The 17,446-nt window shown below is 49.9% G+C and overlaps 1 protein-coding gene across 1 annotated transcript; it reads left to right on the forward strand.

The window, feature by feature from the left end:
* Positions 1–2,008: 2,008 nt before the first annotated feature.
* Positions 2,009–16,538, forward strand: TNFSF15 (TNF superfamily member 15). The gene is made up of 4 exons (XM_039561996.1): positions 2,009–2,615; positions 9,405–9,456; positions 10,694–10,741; positions 15,845–16,538. Exons 1-4 carry the CDS (start codon positions 2,058–2,060, stop codon positions 16,270–16,272), a joined length of 1,086 nt encoding a protein of 361 aa, XP_039417930.1. The 5' UTR covers positions 2,009–2,057; the 3' UTR covers positions 16,273–16,538.
* Positions 16,539–17,446: the final 908 nt, after the last annotated feature.

Genomic DNA, 17,446 nt, shown 5'->3' on the forward strand with positions numbered 1-17,446 from the left:
CTTTTATTCTAGGACAAACGGAGCCACACCTACCCTGAAATGAGATCTGGGCACTGTGAAAGCAGATAGCAGTCCTTGTTCCCAAGGTGTTACAGTCTAAATGCAAACAAACAGTGAATTAAGGAAGGAAACACAGTCACTTGTCAAAGGCCCCACAGGAGCGATGTGGTTTGGCTGGGATTGGAGCACGTGGCCTTTGGTGCTTTACAAAGATGTGCTGGGTGAGGGGCTGGGTAGGAGCCACCCCTGAACCCCCTGCCCTGGGCTGAGCCCCAGCAGGGGCAGCAGGGGAGGGGGATTGTGCCCCTGTGCCCCTGTGCTCAGGTGAGACCCCACCTGCAGAGCTGCCCCAGCCCCGGGGCCCAGCACAGGAAGGACCTGGAGCTGCTGGAGAGAGGCCAGAGGAGGCTCCAGGGGGATGAGAGGGATGGAGCAGCTCTGCTGGGAGGAAAGGCTGGGAGAGCTGGGATTGTTCAGCCTGGAGAGGAGAAGCTTTGGGGTGACCTCAGTGTGGCCTTGCAGGGCCTGAAGGAGCTGGCAGGAAAGATGGAGAGAGACAATTTCCAAGGGTTTGGAGTGACAGGACAAGGGGGAATGGTTTCAAACTGCCAGAGGGCAGGGATGGATGGGACATTGGGAAGGAATTGTTCCCTGTGAGGGTGGGCAGGCCCTGGCACAGGGTGCCCAGAGCAGCTGGGGCTGCCCCTGGATCCCTGGCAGTGCCCAAGGCCAGGCTGGACATTGGGGCTTGGAGCAGCCTGGGACAGTGGGAGGTGTCCCTGCCCATGGCAGGGGTGGCACTGGGGGACCTTTAAGATCCTTTCCCACCCAACCATTCTGTGATTTACCATCTCTCTTTTCTCCCTAAATGGGAAATAAGAGAGACGGTAAATCATAGAACGGCTTTCACTATTTCTTGCTTACACTCTCATACTTTCTCTTTCCCTGGTCTATTCCCTCTCTGCTCTACTGGCAGGAATCCCATCCTTGCTGCTGGCAGCCTCAGTCAGCCTCGCTGACCAAATCATGTGCTCTGCTCAGAGCATGACTTGTAGCTCTCCAGAGTACCAAGAGCTGCACTAAATTATCACAACAGGAAGATTTTTAGCAGTGTCATTGAAATAATAAGAGCTGGCTGTATTTTTGGGTGAAAAGGATGTTTCAGATTACCTGGGGCCTGAGAAAATAGTTTTCTTTCTTTGGTCTTATTTTCTAAAAACCCAAATCTGAAATGCTTTTCCTGGAGAGGTGGGGGAAACCAAACCTCTCTGACTACACAAGCGTTCAAATTTCCAGCCTGTTTCTCTACGCAGGGAAAAAGGAGAAGTTCCTGCACATTACTGTGTGTGCAGATACACATCAAAGAAAGTTTCTGTTTTAATGAGAACTTTCCTGGGGACAAAAAAGTCCAATTTCAGCAGTCTGGGTAAGTCTAAATGGCAACATCTCCATGCCAAGCACTTCCTAAATGACTGGATTTCCTTGTGGAGAATGGGCTGGCAGAGCAGCAGGGAGAAAGGAAGGAACTTTCCTGGGATACAGGAGCCCCTTGCAGCTGGACATCAGCTGCCAGCAGAGCTTGTTCCTCCTGGTTGTGCTGCTGATCAGCTCCAGAGGATGAGCAGCCCCTCTCTATCGGGGATAGAAGCTGTCAGTCAAGTAAGATTGACATCGTTATTCCAAAATCACACTTTTCCAAGTAGCAATAACAGACTCCTGTGACAGCACAATTTTTTTGTTAAGGTTTTTAATTAAGGTCATTTGGGAGAAGATGAGCCCCAGAGCAGACAAACTTCCGATTTGGGGCCTAAGCCCTGACGGTTTGGTGCAAAAGATGCAACGTTGAGCAACGGGCAGCCTCTTGTGAATTCTGCTAGAAAGGAGGGATGAAGCAACACTTCAGAGAACCGGACCCCTTCTTTGGGGTCACTTGCTTCATATCGTCTCACCTTCCCCAAAAGCCTCTTCCCCTTTCTCTGGGAAAGAAGAAACTGCCGGGCTCTGCTTGCCTCTGCCTCTCTCCCCCCCTGCTTCTCACTTTCACTCCCATTGGTTTCATGTTCCCCGTGCCACGCGGAAAAGCCTGCGAGCTTATCCAGCCCAGCAGCGGGGTTCATCCTGGTTCCACCCACTGGGACTTTCCTGGCTTCCTTCTGCACCGAGAGGGGGGAGGCAAAGCCGTCGGGAGGCAGGAGCCGGCCCCGGGCAGCGCGGGGAGCGCGGTGCTCCCGCTCTCCCTGCCGGGTTTCTATTGTAGGCGGTGCATTCCTCGGGAGGGAGGGAGGGTGTGTGTGTGTGGCGGTGCCTTCCCACACTCGGGGCAGCTCTTATTTAATGGGGGTCTCCATGCAGGCCAGGCACCACAAGAGGATTGGCAGTGCCCGGCTCTCTCGGAGAACGAGCCCGGCGCTGCTGCCATGGGGCGTGTGGTGGAGATCGGCCCGGAGGCTGCGGCTCCCGGCATCGGCCAAAGCGCCGGGATGCACCTCCGCAAGGATTTGAGGAGGATACGGTGCGCGCTGCTGCTGTGCCTGCTCGCGGTGCTGCTGCTCATGCTGCCCACCGCTTACCTGCTGATCGGGAACCTGCGAGCGCCCAGCTCCTGTGGCAGCCAGGTAAGGCACGGACGCACCTGAGTCCTGTCCCGCGCCTCCAAACGGAGCCTTTGTGGAGCTCTTTGAATCCTCGTGACGAACTTACCGTGTTTAAGAGACTCGCTGTTACATTCCTTCTTGCTTACGCCGAGGATAAACCTGATGGTTGCTCGTTCTTTTTAACTAACTGTTCCTTACTTTCACTGAGGTCACAAGTAGAGTACATGACTCGAAAACTTTTCTTGCTGTGCTGCAGGGAATGCTTAAAAAAATCACTGGTTGGTGGGAATCAGTGTCTGTGCACTGATTTCTGCCAGATTTTTGGCATACTTTCCTCCCTTCTTTTGGCTTAAATCTGCGGTTTCCCCTCCCAGTGTCTGATTTCAGGAAGATCTGCTGATGCCAGTGGGTCAGTCACCCGTCCCTGGGCTGACAGCTACAGCTCTGGTGGATTATTAATTATCATTAATGCAAACTTCTGCAGAGATCTGATTTGAGACAATTAAGGGAGTCAGACCCTAAGTTTTCTATCCTGTTTTTCACTCCCCATTAAAACTTTCTCTAGACCTAGGGATCATCTCAGCTCTTCTCCTTTGCCAAACAGCTGCACTCACTTTGCTCCCAGCCCTACAAACTTGTGCTGTGCTGCTTGTAACCCCGTTCCACGATGCTCCATTCCTCCTGCAAGTGCCGATTCCCATGGGAGGCTGTGCATTCGGCAGGAATGCCCCATGTTCTAGGTCTGGAGAAATAAGCTTTGAATTTTAGCTTCAGGTCTGCAATTCCCGAGTTAATCAGCGAGGAAGGGCCTGAGAAAGGGGGCTTGGCTTTTCAGTGGCCTCGGAGGCAGGTTTGTCACCTGGCTCACGTTTAGCCCAGGGGTGTTTAGGGAGGTGCTGGCCCCTGGGTGACCCCGAGGCTGCGCTGCCCGAGTGATGCCGAGTGCAGGGTACAGCATCCTCTGTGGTACCTGGTTCTACCTCTGTGAAGCTTCTCAGGCTGTTAAATCTGGCCATTCCTTGAGTGTATGAGGGGTGATGCTGCCCTGACCCTGTCACTGCTGTCGAGCCCAGCTCTAGAAACCCAGGCTGTCCTACCTGCAGGTGCCAGAGCACAGCTTTCCTCAAGGGCTGGGCACGTTCTGAGAGGATTCAGGGACCCTCAGTTCCAGAAGTGTGGAATTACGGCAGAGCAGAGGCTGAAGGTGGAGGAGCTTGGAAAGCTGGGTGCTACTCGAGATTAGGGGTAAAAGACACTAAAAAAAGGTGTTTTGGGGATTGTCTGCTGCTGCTCTGGGTTTGTGTCCCATGAGAGTTCAGTCTTGAAACAATCTTGGAGTGAAAGAATAATCAAATGTTAACTTGTTTAATCCATCCAATGGCTTGTGATCCTATTGGCAGGGTTAGCAGAGAAAAGCATTTTTATGAGTGGGTTTGGCTTCTTACGAGGAAAAGCGCAACGTAATCCATCGGAATTGCAACACCAGTGTGCATTGCTGTGCTCATGCTCCCAACCAGCAGCACGTAATGTTTCCACAGTGATGTAACGAGGTGATCAGAGGAGTTATACAACCTCTTCCGTGCTCCTGTTCCCTATTAGCAGCACGTAATGTTTCCACAGGGATGTAACGAGGTGATCAGAGGAGTTACACAACCTCTTCCGTGCTCCTGTTCCCTATTAGCAGCACGTAATGTTTCCACAGGGATGTAACGAGGTGATCAGAGGAGTTACAACCTCTGCGAGTCCCGGGGAGAAAGAGGAAAGTCATCGGGGCTGGCCAGGTGCCCGGGGTGCCGTGGGAGGGGCTGCACCTCGGCTGGGCCCTGCCTGTTCCCGATTTTTCATTCACCCTGCTGCTCTCTGTGCCGTCGGTGTTGTCCGGCGGGACAGCGCAGAGGGGTGGATGTGTCTGCCCGGGTGCCTTGCTCTGAGTTCCCCAGGGAGATGTGTGCCCAAGGAGCCTGCAGGTTCGGGGCGGTTCAGTCCCTGGGAATGTTTCTGGGCATGAAAGCTCGCAGGAAAATGTCTTTTGCATTTCCTTCTGCATTCGAAGTTTACTAAATGACTCCGTCCTCATGTGCCCCATTGACAGCTCAGAGGAGGACTTCTGGGACCCGACTTGTGTGGCAGAGCTCTTTGGGGCACTGGTTTTGGGGTGTGGGTGCCCTGGGCATACTGGGATGAGTGGGCTGCCCTGAGCTTGCCCCAAATGAGTATTGGCCTCCTGACCCTTGCAGCCCACGGGCAGAGTCCTCTGGTTGCCCCACAGAGCTCAGCCCACACACAATTGTCACCTTCTCACGCTCTGGCGACAGTCCTGGGAGGAGGGAGGGGCTCAGCAGGTGAGGAGCAGATGGAGTAAATTCCTGAGCGCGTCCTTCCTGGAGCAAAGAGGAGAAGGGAAGCCCGGGAAGGTTTGTGCAACAGGGGTGTGACCCTGGGCACGCTGCCCACGGGGTGAGGCGCTTTGCTCATCCCTGCCTCGCTGCGGGTGCACGTGGTGTCACCTGGTGCCTCTGAAGGGATGCAGAGTCACCTCTTCCACTGGAAATGTCCCTTCAAGGGAAAAGCAGGACAAGTTATGTCATTACAGCAACACGAGTGGGCCACCAGTTTTCTCTCTGTGTCATGGTACGATGCATCTTGAATGAATAATTCCAGTCTGGTGGTGGTTTCTCCTGGACACCTTCCAGGCTCACTCCACTGCTCCTTTGGGAAAGAGAAATCACTTTCTTTTGTGCTTCAGTCCAGAGCGAGGAGAGTTCTTCAAACCACGACACATGGCTTGTGTTATTAGCAAGAAATCTGTATAAAGGCCATAGTGGTGCCCTGCCAGAGGAAGGGCCATCCTTCCTCAAAGGCAAGCCAAGTTTCAGTCTGAGTTCCCAAAACCATCACTGGGATGGCACAGGACAGCAGCTCAGGCTGCCTCAGCATCCCACTCAGCAGAGCATCAAGTCCTGTGGCCTGGAGAAGTTGGTATTTGGGTTTCTCTTTCATGGCATTCTTGGCATGTCAGGGCCACAAGGAGCATGAAGAGGAGTTCCAGATGGGAATTCCAAAGGGTTGGACATGCCCCTGTGTGCCCTGGCTGTGCCTTGGCAGCCTGGCAATGGAGAAGGGACCTGGTGCAGAGCAGGAGGAACTTGAAAATCCCAGAGACTCCACCTGGATCCTGCCCCAAAGGATGAAGCCAGAAAGCTGGCAACAAATCCCAGGAAAGAGCTGCCCTCATGGCCTGCTCATAAAGGAAGGAGAAGAACCTCAAAAGGCTTCCTGATCTTTGGGGAAGGAGAAATCCCTGGGGAGGAGCAGCAAGCACAGCTGGATGGGCCCAGGTGTTGGGATTCTGCTTCCAAAGCCAGCACCAGTTAAATCCCTGCCTGGCCACTGCTGCTGGATGCAAATGTTCCTTGTGAGCACATGCCTTGGGTACAGGCTTCCACCAGGCAGCAAAATGTTCTTATTGAAGCCAGTTTTTAGTGGTACAGGCCACGTTCCTACCAAAAATTCCTGGCCCAGACCATGCAGCATCTCTGGAGTTAGAAAAATTTGGGTTTCTGTACTGGCCATGACCTGCAGAGACCCTCCCTGTGAAATGGTGCTGACAATGGAGTGGATGGAGGAGCTGGGGATATTTTGTTTATCAATCCCTCTGCCTGCAGTGCCAGCTGCTCTTCCCATGCCCATTGGATATCAGCCCTTCTTTTTGAGTGTAGCACTGTCTGGATATAAACGCACTGGGGCTTTTGGACGTTTTTGGTACCAGAACCATCCAGAAATGTCCTGCACACAGCAATCCCCAGGGCAATTAGAGCTGCCTGTCCAAATACCTGTGAGTCAGCTCAGGGTGGGATTTTCAGCATCACCCAGTGGTTGGGCTCTCCACAGTAGCCAAAGGGAAAACTGAAGCTGTGAACTTTTCAGAATCACAGCTGAGCAAGAAAGGGAAAAGAGAGAAAAGCTCTAATTGTGTAAATGTTCTCTCTGCTGTCTCGTGCTGCTCAGTTCTCCCTCCCCATCCGTGCACAACATCTGTGCCTGTTCAGGACAAGCATTACTGACACCTGGTCATTATGCAGCATTGTCTGCCACTAAAACATTTTCTAGAGGAGATTTATATTTATACTCTTATCAAATAGCACAATTAGGGGGAAAAAAAGAACAGCAACACCTTTGCCAAGCAACAGAATGATTTCACACCTTGCTCTATCCCCCTGCTGTATCTGCTGCAGCACTCTGTCCTTCAGCACCTCTGCTGCATCACTCTGTCCTTCAGCATCTTGTTTCCATCTGGCTTTCTTAGGAAATAAGTACATTTAGGTTTAAAAAAAACACCTTTTTTTTTTATCTTTTACAAAGAAGCAGAATTCTTCTTGCTCTCTTTCCCATTTTCCTGCCACCTCTTGTTTGGATTGCAACATCCAAGTTTAAACAAGGAACTTCAGCAGAAATTGGGCTTCAAGTATGTAAACCGTTCTGCAGAAGTTACATCCTTAAATGTAGGTTTGGGACTAATTTTTTAGCTGGCTGTAGAATCGTTAGAGAATGGGATCATTTGGGAAATAAGAGAATTAGTCACTTGGTAAATATGTAGGGAATGTCACACAAGCAGTGTGTAAATTTACTCCTAGGTGAATACTCAGGGTTGAAAGCAAGGGGAGTGTGAGGGAAATCCTTAATTCTGACCTCGTGCTTCCCACCGGGGCAGGGACAAAGTCTGACTGTGTCACTTCACCGGGGCAGTCGTGGTTAGTCACTGCAGAAAGCAGGACTGTGAAAGTCCTTACACATAATGAAAGGCTCGGAAATCTCCTGGACAGCACAGCACCAATTTTCCCTCAGCCCCACTCTGGAATTTCACACCAATCTCTTCCAGGAGGCTGCTGGGGCTGGGCATTTGTGTACAGGTGGGCAAGGGGGGAGGGGGAAGGAGAATTTTCCCTACAGTTTTCCTTCTCCATTTTTTCCCAACACACTGGAGCAGCTATTTTAGAAATGGCTGTGTTCTGCAGGAGCCCACGGATGTTTACTTCCAGTAAAACATTAAACTATCTTTGGGTTTACTGGAGCAGCCAGCAGTCCCCAAATCCAGGCAGGCAGACTCTCCTTCCGCAAACATTCTCCTTCCCCAGACAATATAAATGATCTATTTTCTCCTTCTCCTGCGGTGTTTGAAGCTGTGTGAGGCACAGCCGGCAGGAGACAGCTTCAGCATCTACATATTAATATTGTTTCAGCCTTTTATTGGACAAAGTGCCTCAAATCCTTCTCTAGGAGATGACCAGGGGCACTTTATTCAGTTTATTCAGTATATTTTTGGTGACTCAGGAGGCACAGCCCCGGCAGGGCAGGCGTGTGACAGGCACAGTCCCTCTGAACCACTCGCCCTCAGGGCAGCAGCACTTGGCAGGGCCCAGGGCCATGTCCTGCCCGAGGGGAATGGGAGCGTTCAGCTCCAGAATGGAATTCCAGGGGAGAGGAAGGATGAGCCTTCCCCAGTGCAAGCTCAGAGCAGCAGCGCTCAGCCACTGCCAGCTGCTCTCTCAGACCTGCTCAGCTCCTGTCCCCCCAGGAAGTCACCCAAAATTCCAGACAGACCTAAGGAACAGGCTTAGTCTGGAATGAGACGGGTGCAGGACAAAAAGCAGGTGGAGCTGATCCACCTCAGTCTCTGCTCTCTGAAGGGATGCAGAGTCACCTCTTCCACTGGAAATGTCCCTTCAAGGGAAAAGCAGGACAAGTTATGTCATTACAGCAGCACGTGTGGGCCACCAGTTTTCTCTCTGTGTCATGGTACGATGCATCTTGAATGAATAATTCCAGTCTGGTGGTGGTTTCTCCTGGACACTTCCAGGCTCCGAGCTGGTGGTGTGGGTGAACCTTTGCTCCTGTAAAGGCTCAGACCTGCCCTGCCTTGAGGAGAATCACTCCCTTTGCTCTGCTTGCTCTGCATGGATCGGGGGGCAGGAGAGGCTCCAGGCAGCAGAGGGGCTCTGGCAGTGCTGGATGGTGTCACCATCCCACGCATGGCTGATTCCCACTGGCCACTCTGCCACTGCCCTCCCGGTTATGCCAAGGGCTTGTCCAGCTGCAGAGTTTAACACAACCTCCCCCAGGGTCCTGGAATCCTTTCGGAGATGAAGGCAGTTCCAAACCAACAGCAGAAATGTCTTGCAGTTGTCAGGAAAATTAATCCACAAACACCAGAGGTTTATGTCCAAAATAGAGACAGAGGAGTCCTGTTACTTTATTTGAATAAAGGGAGAGGCCATGGGGCATTCCCGTGGGGTCTCTCAAGTTGTTGGAGGACACAGCCACCTATTTATCCCAATTTCCCAGCAGCATTTCCCTCTCTCTTTCCCCATTGGCTGAGGTATTGAGAGGTACAGACTTCCCAAATCGCCTAATACAGACCCCCTTCTAATGTGTACCTGCCCTCCTTTTCTTCTTCCTTGTATCTCTGTTCTTTTCTCTAAATCCAGGGATTTAGCACGGCCTTAGGTGAGTAACAGTCTGTGCCAATCAGTGGAATTCCTATGGAATTTATGGTTCCTCCCATTGCTTCTTTCACCTCTCAGTATCTGGCTTTATCTCTCAGCAGGCCCACAGTTTGTTTGTAAAGGCAAATCCCTCTCATTCCTTTCACAGTGAAGCAAAGACTTGTCAGGACTCACCTTTTTGCCGAAAAGCTCCAGCTGAGCTCACTGATGTCCCTGCCGCGTGTTCCATGTTCTGGGATAACTCACACAACCCCCTCTGCGGGGTACTGGGCACCCTGAGCTGACTGCCTGTAACTCTCCCCTGCAGGTCACAGAGGAGAGGGGCTCTCACTTTCTGAAGCAACGAGCAGTAGCTGCCGGTGAGTTTGCCACCCTTTCCCCCACGCTGGCCCCTGTGGGTGCTGCAGTCCCAGCACACACCTCCCCACCTCCCCTCTGCCCTCACCACCCCATCCCTGCCGAGACAAACCTGCCAGGGCGCACAGAGGCAAACCCGGCTCAGAAGATGCAGGGAGGTAAGAGAGTGAAAAGGGAGCATTTTTAACCGCAGAGCTGTGAAAGCTGTGCAAGCACCGGCTTCCCCCACAGCCCTGCAGGGTCACTGGGGCTCCCTGAACAAGCGAAAGCAGGGATTTGGGAGCCCCTGCTCCTCACATTTCCCCTCTGTTCACCCTCCAGCAGTTTAGGACGCAGCCACAATGCGCCCTGTTGGTGCTGCAGCAGCTCTGACTGATGCCTTTTCCTGGTCTTAAAATCAAGAGTCAGACACGGTTAGAAGGGGAAAAGGGATTTTACCTTGGTATTTATTGTAAGGATCCTTAGGTGCACACGGCCAGGTCATATGCATCAAAATGCACCCCGCCGAGTATATCCCAAAAGATCGGGTATGACACCATAGGTTCCACCAATTAGCACATCCATCAAAGATTCCCCAATGAGAGGCCCGAGCAAGTCCCTCAAGGAGCGTCCCCCCGGGATGGCTCCATCCTAGCTCACAGAATGCGCTCTGGAGGGGACCCTGGGGTCCAGGGCACACCGATCCCCAGCCACAAAGCCTCTAAAATGTTCAGTCTCCTAGCCTGACAAACTTAAGTCCAAGAATGCAGGGAAAAAGCACCAGGAATACAGAAGTTGCAGAAAGGTACAACAGGGGTATAAAAGAAAAGGCAAAAAATCCTCATGGGATTCCAAAACTTCCTCGTTTGCAGTTTATTACCTCAGGGGTAACAAGGGATCCCAGCAAATAACTCCTGTCTCAGACCTCTGCAGAAATGGAGAGGGCGTGCACACATTTCCTCACAGGCATCAACCACCACTCACGTTTTGTTGACTTAGGAATAAGTTCTTCCCCCAGAGGGTGCTGGGCACTGCCCAGGCTCCCCAGGGAATGGGCACGGCCCCGAGGCTGCCAGAGCTCCAGGAGCGTTTGGACAGCGCTGCCAGGGATGCCCAGGGTGGGGTTGTTGGGGGATCTGTGCAGGGCTGGGGCTGCACTGCATGATCCCTGTGGGTTCCTTCCAGCTCAGGACATTCTGTGATTTTATTATTGAACAGCAGCAAACATCCTCACACCATTTTTTTTCCCTTTTCCCTCAGTTACAGACACACTTTCCAGCGCAGAGAAGCCACGAGCTCACCTGACAGGTAATTCTTGTTCAAAACTGAAGCGTTTTTACAGCAGATGTTGTGGTTCAATAACCTTTGCCCACGTGGATCTGACAGGAGCAGAACATGGAGAACATAATACTCAGCTTTGCCTTGTTGGCCACGCCAGATTTGAGGGCATTGTGTCTGTAGAAAAGGGCCCACTAAGGAGGCAGGACAGAAATGTCACCACTTTTCCAAGCTGTTTGCTTTATTGAGTGACCAGCTTTTGTAACAGAACTGAAATAGATGCCTGCTGTCTCAGTGATCTGCTGAATCCTCCAGAAAAGGCAGGGGAAGGAGCTCAAGTGAGCCCTCGTGGAGAAGTGAATTTGCAAGAATTACAAGTTTTGGAGCAAAATCAGGTCAAATCAGGCCAGTTTTATTTTATTTTTCAACAAGGCCTGACTCAGGCCACACACAGCATATTCCCATCCAACCCCCCATGTTTTCAGTGAGATCATCTCTGACACATTTCAGAGCAAGCAGGGGAAGGGTAATGCCAAGCTGAGCCCTCCAGGCCTTTATGTTGTGGTAGGAAGGTGCTGTCACAAAGTCCTGTCACAGGGTGGGCTGCCAGGCCTTTCCAAGAGGCTTCCAGGCCTTTCCAAGAGGCTCCCATGCCTTTCCAGGGGGTGCCAGCATCTCCAAGGTCCCTGTCTCACCACCTCAGCCTTGAAGTCGTCACTACACCAAGGACACTGCCCTGAGACATCCCCCACCCTCGCCAGCTCCACCCACGCAGAAAATTTGAGGTATTCCCAGAGAAAAGCTCCTGTGTGGCTCCAGTGTGGATGGAGTGAGTGCCAAAGCGTTTTCCAGCTGGCCTGATGCCATTTATCCCTCCCCAAAGTACAGCTCACTGCAGAGGCCTCCCCAGTGCCTCGAGTGTTGCCCCAGGGTGCACTTTGTAACTTGAGAAATGCAGGAAGTGCCGGGGCGATTCTCTCAAATCCTCCTGCAGAGCTCAATCAAAATCCACCTCCAGGGTTCAATCAATCTTCAGCTCAGGGCTAATGTATTTCCCAGCAGAGTTTCCTTCCCTGATGCACATCCTTGGTGCCTTTCCCTTGGGCACAGGGGTTTCTGGAGCTCCAAAACTGACCTGTCCTTGTCCAAAATCACATCTTTGCTTAAGTGCACGTTTTAAAGAGCAAGAGGACAGTGTCTGCTCCTGGAAGGTTTTGTTTTCCCAAGTGCCCCATGGCAGAGAGATCCAGAGGCTCCAGTAACTCAGAGGAGCAGCCAAAGCTCTGCTCTGCTGGTGGGAACTTCCCTGGGCTGCACAAAAGCCCAGTGGCCACAGGGAAACACCTAACAGTTTTCTCCGAATTTCCTCAGCCCCCATATTTACAAAAATTCCTTTGCCATCATTCCCAGGCCACTGTGCCCATCCTCTTTGGCATTCTGCTGGGGCCAGTCACTGTTGGCCATAGAAAGGGGCAAGAAAAGGGGAAAGTTAAGGGAATTTTTTCTCTCCTTGCTGTGCTGTGCTGTGCTGTGTAGTCATCAAGGAACCCAATATCTATGGATTATCTTTGACCCTTGTTTTAAGCCTGAACATATTCCTGGTGCTTCTCCCTGTGGCAGGGAGTTTCCAAGCACTTTGCAGGCAGAAAATATTTCCTGTTATTTTCAACCCCGTGCAAAATCATTTCTTGGGTTCCACCCTGGTTTTGTCTTCTCAGAAACCACGACTTGTGCATAGAAAGTGTAGAAGGAATAATTATTCTCCTGATCTTTGTTACATTCCCCCACCTCAGGTGCCTTTTTCAAAGTGAAGGTGGCAGACTACAAATCCTAAATTGTAGGAAATCTCTTCCACACCTTTGTTCTGTCTTCTTCTAGTTTTAGGCACATATATTGTGAAGGTGAGAGCAGAGGAGTGAGAGGAATGGGAATTAGCCAGAGTTCTTTGGGAATGCACTGATTAATTGGCAGCAGCAGAATAACTCCATGTTTTGGTGTCTGTTCCTTTATGATAAATCTCCCAGCTGCTCTTGGCCTTTTTAACTCATGCTGAGAATTTTTATTTATCCAAACTGGCATCAAGCTCTCCCCTCCCTGATGACTTTACCTATTGAGATGTGCCAATACCCAGCTCAGCCTTTGCTCCATCCCCGTTTCCTCCTGTGCATTAGTGTTTATTTGGGGCTTCTCCTTGCCCTGCCATCATCCCCTCTCCACTTATTTGGTTGGATTTGGGGTCAGGCTGCAGAGCAGTGCCTGTTCCTTCTTTTCACCTGTGGCACAGTGGATGACCAGTGTTGCAGGACCTGGCTCGTGCTCCTTGTGCTGCAGTGGTCCCAAATCCACCTCTAAATTTGGGCAGAGCATCTTTTCTGCTTTCAAATTACCTTTATTAAATCCTCAGGGCACGAACTTGAGCACCAGAGACCCTGCAGACACAGGACCTTGCACCCTACAGGCTCCAATCTCTTGCTGAGACTCAGAGTTCAGGATTAGGCTCTCCCACTGGTGCTAAGAATTGCAGAAACCCCACAAATTCAGCACAAAATGTACCCCAAACCTGACAAGCAACAGGGATTCTCCAGCAAGGGACTGAACCAAAAGGGCTTTGGGGACAGGAGAGTTAAGGGATGCCAGGAATTTGTAGTGTGTGGGAAAGTGGAAGGAACTGTGGCAATGAAGCCTTTATTAAAAGCAGATTTTAATTACTTCAGGAATTAACATCCTAGGTGTATTTGCAGGAAGTAGAGCTCCAGAATTTAGGAAATAAATAAATAAATGACAAGTACAAAGTACAGTTACTTCTAGAAAAGCAGCTGTGCTGCACTGAAAGGCACTTGAACGTTCTTTTTTTTTTTCCTCCTGACTGTTATTGAAAGCACGGGGAAAATTAATTAACTTGAAAATAGAGAGCATCAATAGAGAGAGATTCATCCTAAAAGGGAGGTTAAAGCTGTGAAACTTGACTAATTCTAGAAGTCAGGAAGTCATGTAGTTCATTGGAGATCTTATCATATTCTATAGCTAATAAAATATATTTTTTAACTAATATAAAAATTCATTGAGGAATTGTCATTGACATTTTAAGTGTGTCATTCTACAAGAAAAGAACATTTCACAGGCAGCTTCTCTTCAAGTTCCCCCCAAAATTCCAGAGATGGAAAAGAGCCCAGGACATTTTCTGGAAATACTTTGATCTTTCCTCATCCTTCCCATCTCAAACAAGATTTCCTCTGCTCTCTGAGACGTGTTGCTCCAAGCTCTTGCAAATCTTTGGAGTGATCCAAAGCTACCTGAGCTTTTCCCAGGATTCAGACCAGTCCCTAACCTGAGAGGTGGATGAGGGTGAAGGCAGCCCAGGAGCACTTTCACTTTCTTTTATTCCCCTCTCTGTATCAAGCTCCATTGTCTCAAACCTTATCATACTTCTGTAATTTATCTTTCCTTGCTGCCACAATCCCTGTCTGGCTTCCCCTTCCCAGAAATACTCCCCTCATCCACTTTGCCTCCTGGGAAAACATCAGAAGGATTTGGTACTTCAGCAGCACTAACATGAAAAAGGCCATTATTTTGTTGTGCTGCTCAGAGAATGTTAAAGGAATTGCACTCCTAACACCTTCCTGCCTTCTCATGGATTATTTATTGCTGGAAAAGAGGGAAGCAGATGCCACTGGGAGACGAGCACATTCCTTTTTCTGAATCTCATTTCACCCAGGATAAACCTGAAGGTTATTGCCAAGGGAATTTCAAAGCCTTCCCTCACCTTCATTCCGTTTGCCACCCTTCCCATGCACACACCCCCCTTCCCCAAATACTGAATCCAAATCAACTTTAAACATTAACACAAGCTCCTTGAAAAGGTCTCAGCTCCTAGAACTCCGTCCCCTCAGTCTTTTCTCAGCATTCATCATTCATTTTCCAGGTTCATATGAATACCTGACAGAATCCTCACGGGTTTTATTCTCTTCTTCCCACTGCTGCTGCTTGAGCACAACAATTTTATGTGGCAGTCAGTAAAGAGCGGAGACAACTCTCGCTTCCCTGCAGAAAAACGTGCAAGGGCTGGGGTTTATTCTCCTGTCTGTTGTGTGTGAGAAATCAAAGTGGTGGGAGATGAAAGGAATAGGGCAGAAATTCCCTGATTTTCCCTCTGCAGCCTGGGGAGCGTCCTCAGCTTAGATCAGACTGATGGAGGGAATGGAGCTCTGCTTGTAACCACAAGATTGGGGTGAAAAAAGTCTGGAGGAATGTTGAGGCTGACTCTAAGCTTAAGTATTTTGTTCCAGAAAAAGCATTAAAGAAAGAAACAAGGGAAAGAGAGAGATAAAAATGGTTTAAAATATAATGTGTTGCTTTGGAATTGGACCTCTTGAAGCACAGTGGGGTCTTTGGGGTTTTTGCTGAAATCCAATGACCCTGGTAAACCAAAAGCAATTCTGCAAAAGATGTCCTTGAGAGCACTCAGGAGGAGGAGCTCAAGACAAGGGCTGAGAAACCCCCACCCCCTTCAGAAGCAGCTTGGCAGGAAGTGAAGTTCAAGTGTCTCAGTGCTTGGTGACACATCATGGTGAGCTGTGTGGACACTTTGCAAGCACAGCAGTGTCTCTCTAAGAAACAGAATTGCAATCCACCCCTACTGAAAAAAGGATGGTTTAGTGTTTCCTCTCGCTGTCCCAACCGTTATGTACAAGCCTGGTACAACTGTCCCAGTGTTGGTGTCACTTAAGGACAGGGTTTTCACTCTGGAAATGGGTGCGATGGGAATCTCCATTGCTTCCCAGTGCCAGAGAGTGAGCCTTGAGGAAGGACAGCTCATCCTTTGGGGTCTGACCCACAACCAGGACCCCCAAGCCCAGCTCACACTGCCAAGGTCCTCCTAAAGCATCCTTGGTTTCAGTCCTGACAGCTCAGATCTGGACACCCTGTGGGCACCTAGGAAAATACCCCTGGGCAGTTGTCCTGCAGCCCATTGAGCTCAGTTTTCAAGCTCTGAAATAAGAACATTTCTGCCCCAGCATTTTGCTCACCTTACTGAAATTCCTCCCCCTTTGGAGCAGAGCTCTCGTGTTACCCCCACACCCCTGGCAGGACCAAACTCACCCACCCTCCTCTCTCTCTCCCTTCCTCCCGCAGTGAAGAAGCAGGACCTGGCCAGCACCGTGGGGAGCCACCTGCCCATCCTGCAGTGGGAAGACAAGCGAGGCCTGGCCTTCACCAAGAACAACCTGAGTTATTCCAGCAACGCTCTGGTGATTCCTGTGTCTGGGGACTACTACGTGTACGCTCAGGTCACCTTCCGAGGGCCCATTGAGAGTAGCACCAAGCCCAACTCTGTCACCGAGATCATCACCAAGGTCACCGACAGCTACCCCGAGCCCACCCAGCTGCTGACGGGCACCAAGACCCTCAGTGAGAACAGCAATGGTTGGTTCCAGCCCATTTATCTGGGCGCTGTTGTCTCCTTGGAGGTGGGAGACAAGCTGATGGTCAACGTGAGTGACATCAAGCTGGTGGATTACACCAAGGAGCACAAAACTTTCTTTGGGGCCTTTTTGCTGTAGGGCTCTGGCAGCAGCTGGTGGGGATCCCTCCAGGGTCGTTGGGGGGACCTCGTTGGACTCTGGCTTTGTGGGCGCGTGTTGGGGTGAGATCTCTGCTGTTTTCCTTCTTTTTCTTCTGTACCATCACTCCTCTGCAGCTCGCTAGAGCCTTAATTTAATGGGTAGGGAAAGGTGAAGCTGTAGGTTGAAGTGAAATAACCCCCTCAAAAAAAACCAACAAAAACCAACCAAAAAGTAACTTAAAAAAAACTCCCCCCCAAAAAAAACCAAAAAAACAACAAAAAAAACCACAAAACAACAAAAAACCCCAAAAAACAACAACAAAAAAAACTCAACCAAAAAAAGTCCAAAACAAACAAAAAAAGAAAAGCCAAAACAGAAAAATGAAAGTCCTATTGGAGGAAAAAAAACCCGTTATTTTTGAAAGTAAAAGTTGAAAGTTCTTCAAAACTTTGTAAGCTAAGGAGGAATGGCTGATACCTGTGGGTAGGAATGATGCTCTTGAATATTGAGCTAGGCTATGTCACTAATTCCACCTTCAATGTACAACTTCCTCAACTCCAAAACAACAGAAAAAAGGGGTTTTGAGCTTTCTCCAGCACTTCCAGTGTAGTTCTGCATGACCCTTCTTCAGATTCTCGTTCTAAAAGGCAATTACTTCTCATAACTTTATTATGAATAGATTTACTCAGTACTTTGCACTAACATAAAGTTCAGGTTAATAATTAACTGCTTAATTAATCCCTTCCAACTTCCCTGTAAAGTAGATTAAAATTGTATCTTGTGCTTTGCAGAAGCTACTTGAGATTTTTGGTTTTTCCAGAAAATTGTTTACAGTTCTCTAAGTCCATATACAGCCTCAAAATGTTCTGGAAAAGATCTAGGGAACACGCAAAACACTTTCTGTTTCAGCATGAAAGTGGAATGTCCCCTCCAGGTCCTAATTTTAGGATAGCAGAAAAGAAAAAAACAAACAAGGCAGAGAGAGACACGGAGCAAAATTTTGCACACTTTTAAATCAGCCCCCAAAATTTTGGGAGAAAACCTCTGCAGTGTTTTGCTTTCCTTTACATTTAGTGCAAAGCAAGTGCAACTAAAAAATCCCTGGCTTGGTGCTCCAACCATTGCTGATGGTGGCCTCCAACCCCAAGGGACTCCCCAGCCTCGCCCTGGG

Source organism: Corvus cornix, chromosome 17 (assembly GCF_000738735.6).
Source record: "Corvus cornix cornix isolate S_Up_H32 chromosome 17, ASM73873v5, whole genome shotgun sequence".
Lineage (NCBI taxonomy): Eukaryota > Metazoa > Chordata > Aves > Passeriformes > Corvidae > Corvus > Corvus cornix.